Here is an 8063-nt window from a genome sequence, read left to right on the forward strand (position 1 = left end):
GGCTAGCCGTGAAATTCCGACACTGCATGGGCTATTCCTTGTGCTGGAGGAATTTTGCCTGAATAAGGACTACAAGGAAAGGATCTATGTCCATTTGCATCCTGCTGCATTTTATGTAGCTTTAAAAATTCCTTGGATGCTTTGGATTGGAAAGGCTACACAGAGAGAGAACATTGTTGTTCTACTAGAGCTTGGCTAGAAGCTATGCTGCTCCTCTCAAAATCTCAATGAACTCTTGCAGTCCTTTATCCAAAATACCTGTCTAGTCTCCAGGGATCAAAAGTTCTTCTGGAGTAAATTAACGTCACTGGAACTGATCCAGCTTACAACAGTGGACAATTTGGTTACACATTTCTGTTGGACGGAGCTTTATCTGGCTGTGTCAGCTCAAGACCAGAAGTTCTGCTTCGCTGATTCCAGTTTGGTCAGTGATTTTAAATTCTTTAAGAAAATTCTAAGTGAGCCCGAGAGCAGCAGTAGATGCTAATTCATTCTGATGATACATATTTCATGACAGAGAAGTAAAATGAGGAGGGGTGGGCAGTTCTAGGATTAACCTTATATGAACAGGAAAAACTAATAGTTTTTTTTTTGTTCTGTCTTCAGGTGACAGAAGAAGTTCAGCGGATATTAAAAAGGTGCAGTTATGAATTTGTGTGCAGGGGTAAAGTCAGTGTAAAGGGAAAAGGTGAAATGTTGACCTATTTCCTGGAAGGAAAGGCCGATGGAAATAATTCACAGACACGGTCTTTAAACTTAGAGCGGAAAATGTACCCTTACGGGAGATCAAACATTCAAACAAAACTGGGCACCAGCTGTCCGTCAGTGTCCTCAGTTGCTAGCTTTACTGTAAAACCTGGGCTTGCAGCAGGTCAATCGTCTGCCAGTCACACAAATCAAACACTGCATTATCTTCCTTCTGTGCCAGCTGTGAAGGAGGCGTAGAGCAAAGGAGATTTGGTTATGCCATTTGCAGTGAACTTGGAGAGCAATGGTTGCCTGAATTTTTACCAAGAGACCAGAGGTCATAGGCCATGGCATTAACCAAGGACCACTACAACCCAACCAAAGAGAACTTGGGGACTGTGTAACGAACTCTTGGGATGGAACATATAAGGGCTAGCAATTCTGTTAGGAAAAGTCAGAACCTGATTTTGTGGAAATGAGGAATATTTTCTTGGCATTTTTAAAGGGTAAATGAAAAAAAAAATGAGATAAACGTGCAAGCAATTATATATGTGTGTGTGTATATATATGTTTTAATCTATATATGCACATATACAAACAGTCCTGTGTAGACTTAATAGAGATTTATAGAAATAAACATAAAAATATGTATTTAGTTACACATCCACCTGCAATGACAGAGCAAAGAGATTTCTCTTTCTGTGATAGCCAGCATTTTTGGGTCTCGGATTAGCAAAGCTGCATTTAACCGTGGAGTGTGGGGCAGCTGGAGACTGTCCAGGGCTACAGCAAGAGTTAGAGTAACTATGCTCCCCATGCATGAGCTAAAGCAATGAGAACAGTGTTACTCTGCTGTCAATGGTATATTAATGAAGGCTGGATTCGGGTAATTGCTAAACCCTATGAATTTTTTAAAATTATCCTTGCATGCTCCAAAACCTTCAAAAAATCCAATTTAAACCATTACACTAGGATATGAAGTAGGTAAACCACAGAGCTTAAAGGTTTGGCAGAAGAACAACAAATAATCTTTCCATTAAAAAAAAAAAAAAAAGGATGATAGTGTTTAGAAGTTGCTGCCTCTTCACAGGTTATTTGACTCTGTACAAGACAGAGGAGCCACCCTGCAAGCACAGCAATATGCTTATGCAATATAGAAACATTCCTTTATGTACAGTGCTGATTTTACTGAAGAGCAGAAGGATGGTATTATTTCAGGCTTTCACAAACAGCACAGGTCCTGTGGCTCAATCCCAGGATTTAGCTTTACCTTTCTAAACAGCTCAAAGAATAGTCCCATAATGGTGACAAACATGCTGTTGCTAGCTTTGTGACATTTGTATGTTTGCCAACATAGTCTTACATCTTAATTGATTTTTAAATTTATGCCACAGTTTTATTATATCTTGATTCTACCCAGGCTCACTCTTCAAAGCTGTACAATTATAGAAAGCTGTAATTCTGAGAAACAAGCACAGTCAAACTTTGACCAAATGAGGAGCACACTGGTAAACGTGCCAGGAGAGTAAGGCCTGCTCTTAATCTGCATAAAAGGGAACATATTTTGACTGCTTTTTCCTCTAATGCAGCCCACATCCTATTGTTCATGGTTTCATCTTGAAACACTGATCTGGATGTGAAATGTGGAGTGCAGCTCCGTACCTGAGGTGGGGACAGTTGGAGGTCATCCTGCTGAGTGACGTGTGCTTCATGGACGGGTGCCATACTGTCCTGATGGGGATGCACAAGCTAACCAGCCTCACCACTTTCCAAAAGAGAAGCAAAACTTTACATTGTCTAAAACCATGCAAAACTTCATTTAAACTAAAAAAAAACCCAACTGCCCCCCCCGCTCCCCATCCCCCCAAAAAACCCAAACCTGAAAAACCCACCCAAGACTGCAGAAGTTGTCCAGGTTGTACGTGTACAGTAGATGTCACTTTTCCCTTTGGTGGGCCTATTTTATTACTTATTTCGGTGGGAAGAAGATTCTGAGCGATTCTCATCAATCAGCATTTGCTTTGGAGCAGTCACTACTTGTATTAAAAGTATATTGATAAATACTGTGTCAACAGATGCAAATGGTTAAAGAAATGCTGCATGAGTTTCCATTCTCCATGTAGCCATATCAAGCTGCTGTGGGACTCCAGTGGTTTTCAGCAGGGCTTTTAATTAATTTTTATGTACACTGTCAGCTAAGTGCTTCACTACAAGGCTAACAATATTAGTGTTGTGATTACAGTGACCAAAAAAAAAAAAAAGTGATAAAAAACTGATAATTGCGTCCTAAAGGTACTAGGTGTATGCACCCTGACTGATATGTGGAAAGTTGCTGCATTTCTTTATCTCCCCAACAGCTATCCAGTTCACAGGTATTCTTCCGGAATAATTTAATTCTGGTTATGAAACATTCAAAGCCATTTAAATAAATACACGTAGAGAATACAGATTTAAAAGAACTAACATTTACATAATTAAACTGAATAAGTGGTATCCATGTAGAGCACACTGCATATGTATGTTTTCTAATAACTAAATCATCACACAGTTAAGTTAAATATTTAACCAAAATGGAAAGCATTATGTGCAATAGCATTAATCACTCAGTTCCATTCACAAAGAGCCCAAGTTACACAATTTTTGAATCAGTGAATTTGGTATAATTTCACCAATAATAATAAAACATTATTTTTACAAGTACTGTTATTAAAAGCATCTTCAGATCTTAGCAGTAGATCTGGTAGTATGTGAACACATAGACCAGATATAGCCATTGACCCACCCCGAAAGCTTAAAATTAATTTATTTCTTTGTTACTTTTTAATAGGTCCAAGATATAGGCATATTGCCATTGTTTCTTTTAATCACTAAATGGACAATAAGCAGAAATGAATTGTCCCCTGTGCTAATATTTTCAGGACGGTTCTCATTCCCAGTCATTCCCAGCCTAGTCCTGGAGTAATGTCAGCGGTAGATAATGTAGCAAGGTAAAGTTGGTTTATTCATTTTAGTATTTTAAAAGATTAGCAGGTGCTAGTAGAATTACTCCAAAGTTTTTCTAAGCCTGATCCTCCTCTCCAACAGTCACATGAGGCACGTGAGTTTGGTAAGAATGTTTTCGATATTGAATGGAAAGGATCAGACAGGTGCAGTCCCTCATCAGCTTCTCATTCGGCCCTTTTGCCAGAGGTCTGTGCCTTCAGAGCAGGTTGAGTGGACCAGGATGACTTCTTGGTGCTGCAGCCAGTCCAGTGTGTGTGTGCTAGCTTACAGCATCAATGATGGTGTATTTGGAGTCAGTTTGCACACTTCGCTTGAGTCAACATTTTTTGTATTTTTGTTGTGGTTGTTGTTGCTGTTTTTACTATGGGGAAACTATATTTTTCTGTGTAGTCCTGGACTGAGCAGCACGGAATCATGAAGTAAGTTCAGCCAAGGCATGAATTAGTAAAAAGCCATGTGAAAATGATAGGCAGTGTTCAATAGCCATTTCAACAGGGAAAATTAAATGCCTGTTGAAATAATGACATAATGAAGCTGTGCTCTTGCCTTTATGCTTTTCCTCCCTATTCATATCATTTTTCCCATTTTCCTTTTCTGTGTATGTTTGTTTTATTTCAGCTTCCACGTGATAGCTTTAAATGATATATTTAATCTCTCTGCTCTTCTGCGTTCTTTGATATGTTCGTTATGTATTATACATGGAAAGAGGTAGTAGTCATAACCCCACAAATGCATGTTTTCTGCCAAATTAGAGAAGCTTGTCATCAAATTTTTATTGGCAATTGGCTGAAGGTAATATGTGGCCTACTCCAATATCCCTGAAAAATCATCAGAAGAATTTCCTGGGATTTCTGTGGGATTTGGGTTGTACCCACCTTAATGCATGCAGTTGTATTTCCTATTGTCCATTTATTAATTTTCTGGTCAAGCTCTGTAACTTTTGCCTGGGTGACCTTGCTGTAGCCCCAGCGAGGAGTCCGTTCTGCCCGACGGAACCCAAAATGCCCTCACATTTAACTGAGGATAGTAACTTGTTGCATTGTGGGCATAATAGCCTCCTGCACTTCTGTTCACTGTTTTGTGCAGCTGTTAGCTTGAAACAATTAACAGATATGAGCCCTACCACAAAGTGATGCCACTTTGGCATGTTGATGTCTGTCAATAGCAAGCACAATATTTCACATCAGTTTGCACGTTTTCTCTTTCAGACAATAGTAATAATCGAAGTCTTTTGTTCTTTATATAAAGAGAGAATTATCAGAGATCTTCAGCTTCACCGTCTTGGGAGCTAATTTCAAAGTGTTCCTATGCTACCTTTATCTTGAAATGATTTTTTAATTATTACTCTCTGCTGAGATTACAAAATGGCATTCAGTTGAATTACTGGCTAGATATTTCCAAACATTTTCCATTTCCATTGATTAGAAAGTTATTTTATCAAGCCTGTAAAATGCGTTGTTTTTTGTAGCTGCTCCCACTGTGGCAAGTCGCATTCCCTTGTCTTCACTGAAACACACACAAATTCTCCCTTGCTTTCTCTAGGTGAGACTGAGAGCCAAAAGCTTCAGCTCGTTAGGGCTGAATCTGCATCCCTTATGTACCCACAAGGCCTACAGAAATCACCAGGAGTTTAGCATGTTTATGAAGGTCAGGAGTTGAGCTTCTGTAGGCTAAGTTCTGCTTTGGGTTACAGTGATGTCTCATGTCGGTACTGAACTGAATATTTTACAATACTGTAACTGAGAGTAGGTCATGCGCCTAAATCTCTTTCACACTTTTGCCTGTAATTTATCTGTAAGGCAAAAGAAAGTACTTGGGAGTCACTGTTCGAAGGGAAACCTGTGCCATTTCAGTGCTTGAGGAGTCTGAACTCATTAGTAAGTAGCGTGAATCATTTTCATGTGTTGAATTCCTGCTTGTAGCAGAAACAGAGTGTTTTCTCTACATCAGCAAGTCCAGATTCTGCACGTGTTCTGCCCAGGCAGGAGGACTATTTAGCCATAATGTTCTTTCAAGTTAGAGTTTTGTATTACAGTGAAAACCAACATTTTTTAATTTGTGATAAACCTGTATTATAATGCCTTATTTATTTTTAATCTTGTACAGTGTTACAAAACAACAGAAAACATTGGCCTTTCATGTATTATTCACTTTAAAAGATGTATTGTATTATGAACTTTTGTAAATAGTTTTAGGTCGGACAGGTAATTGCATGTACACTTGTATAAAAAGAGGCAAAAAGGCACACTTTTAACAAATGTTAACAATTTTTGTAAGAGACATTTTACATGTGCATGGAGATTATAAATCCTTTGGAAATGGACGTCCTTTTGCTTTTCCTTGCAATCTACTGCATGCCACTCATGCCTGACTTCAGTAAAACAAAACAAACCAGTAAGTTTTCCTAAATGTTTTTGACATATCACTTCTGGCACAGAGTTAAATCCACTAGTTGCATGTGCGTTCAGCAAAGCAAAATCAAAATGCAGACAGCAAATAAAAAAGAAAAATAATTTAATGATTGTGATCTGCCAACCTCAGTGTTCCAAGATCCATAATACAGTATATGAAAAGTGTTATCAACATCTATGCTGTCTTCATAAGATACCTTCTGGTCATTAGAAGCAATAAACTCTACTTACTGTAATATAAAAAGCAAGCAGATATTCTAGTTCATAATGGTGTAATATCTGACATTCAGTGGGTATTCTCTGATACTGCACTTGATGTAGTATTGTCATCAAGAAGGACCAAGTGTCAAATCCATCATTGCTGTATGCAGGTGCAACACTATGGAAGGTAAAGGAGGTGAATTTGGCCCATTGATGTTACCCAGAGTATATTTCTAATATGGTAATAAGTTATTGTATGTGAAAAGTACACAATGCAAATAGATTGTTTTCCTAGATACATACATATATATGTGTATGTGCATATATATGAATTAATTTTTTTGCCTTATTTTTGTTAGCTTTTTTGACTTATTTTCCAAATAACTTCTATTGCTAAACAGAAAGTATTTAACAGAACTGTTAGGAGAAGGTTCACTGGGCTCTCTGGCTTTGAGCCATCCGGGTTCTGTGCTGATGCTAGTCCTGCTCCCACTAAAGCCATGCTTACAGGGATGCCTCCCTTAGTTATCAAAGTCTAACCCACAGCTTAAGACCCGTGTCAGTTAGTGACACAGGACTAAGAAATCAATATCCAATCCTCTAGCTGATTTTTCCCATATTGCTGCTGAACAAAACTTGAAATTCTGGAGGTATCTTGCATGTGTCATTTTTAAAGTTGTCATATCTGTGTCACTACAGCTCGGGACTACTTCTCAAATTACCTATATAATTGATGTATGATAGATGAGGAATATTGTAGGAGCATAACACTGAGGTTGGTGGCGGAGGAAAAATGTTGTGTACTGTGAATACTTTCTACTATGGATTAATATGGACTTCTTGTATTTTACAGATTTGAGCTAGTTTTATAATAGGACTGAGAAATCTGTTAATTTGTTTGTTTAAGCGGGAGACTGTGGGGTAAACGAAGCAGTACAGCTTCTGCAAGTACTTCTGCCATCATAAGTTAAGATGTAGATTCACACAACATATCCCAGTTGCCTGCCTACCAGACCACTACTTGTACTGATGATTGGCTTCATACAGCAGGTAAGGGTTTCTGACAGTCATAAACTAACTCATCTCAAATTCAGTGGGTTTTACATCTCAGTGTGGCATAATTGTTGTGACTAATGACAATCTGGACTCTGCTTCTCTACTCCAACCCTGTTTATGATACTCCAACCCTGTTTATGATTGGCCTTTTCCAGAAATCTGTATAGGCTTTTTTAAACTCTTAGATGAGTTTTCAGGCCAGATCTAAATCATGAATAAATATGTAAATGTAAATAAATGGAAAAAAAAGTACACATAAGGGGCGGGGGGGTGGGTGGGGTGCCTGTTGCTCTTTAATTACTCTTCAAAATACCCTGCTTGGGTGGTCTGTTGAGACTTATAATCTGATTGGTGCAAGGACAAAACCAGGAAAATATTTTATTTTTTTTTAAAAAGCGCAAAGTTAGCAGGAGTACAAAATAACAAAAGGAAAAGAAGCCTGTGAGATAGCAATATCAGACAGGAAAAGGTGAAAAGCCAGTACTCCTTCTGAAGTCAGTGGCAAAGCTCTCTGTGATATGGGACAGATCTTGAGTATCTGAGCTGGCAGAGTACTCAACCAGATTCCTACTGCAACAAAAATAAGGCTTGTGTTTAACTGCACAGCCAGATCCATTCTTGAGTTTTTGTGTCTGTTCACATTCACAAGAGTGTTCAATATCTCTTGGTGAACTGCTTTCAGAATTTCAGAAGGAATTATTGGAA

At 38.4% G+C, this 8063-nt stretch overlaps 1 protein-coding gene across 1 annotated transcript in view; it reads left to right on the forward strand.

Moving 5' to 3' along the window:
* Positions 1-1192, forward strand: part of ADCY1 (adenylate cyclase 1 (brain)) — a gene marked incomplete at its 5' end in the record, with an annotated part of 154259 nt that extends 153067 nt beyond the window's left edge. Inside the window, one exon of the mRNA XM_009895050.1 lies at positions 607-1192. Within this exon, the coding sequence (XP_009893352.1) occupies positions 607-945 (339 nt within the window). The remainder of the gene's footprint in view (positions 1-606) is intronic.
* Between the last annotated feature and the right edge of the window lie 6871 nt (positions 1193-8063).

This window comes from Charadrius vociferus, unplaced genomic scaffold, assembly GCF_000708025.1.
Source record: "Charadrius vociferus isolate BGI_N301 unplaced genomic scaffold, ASM70802v2 scaffold101, whole genome shotgun sequence".
NCBI lineage: Eukaryota > Metazoa > Chordata > Aves > Charadriiformes > Charadriidae > Charadrius > Charadrius vociferus.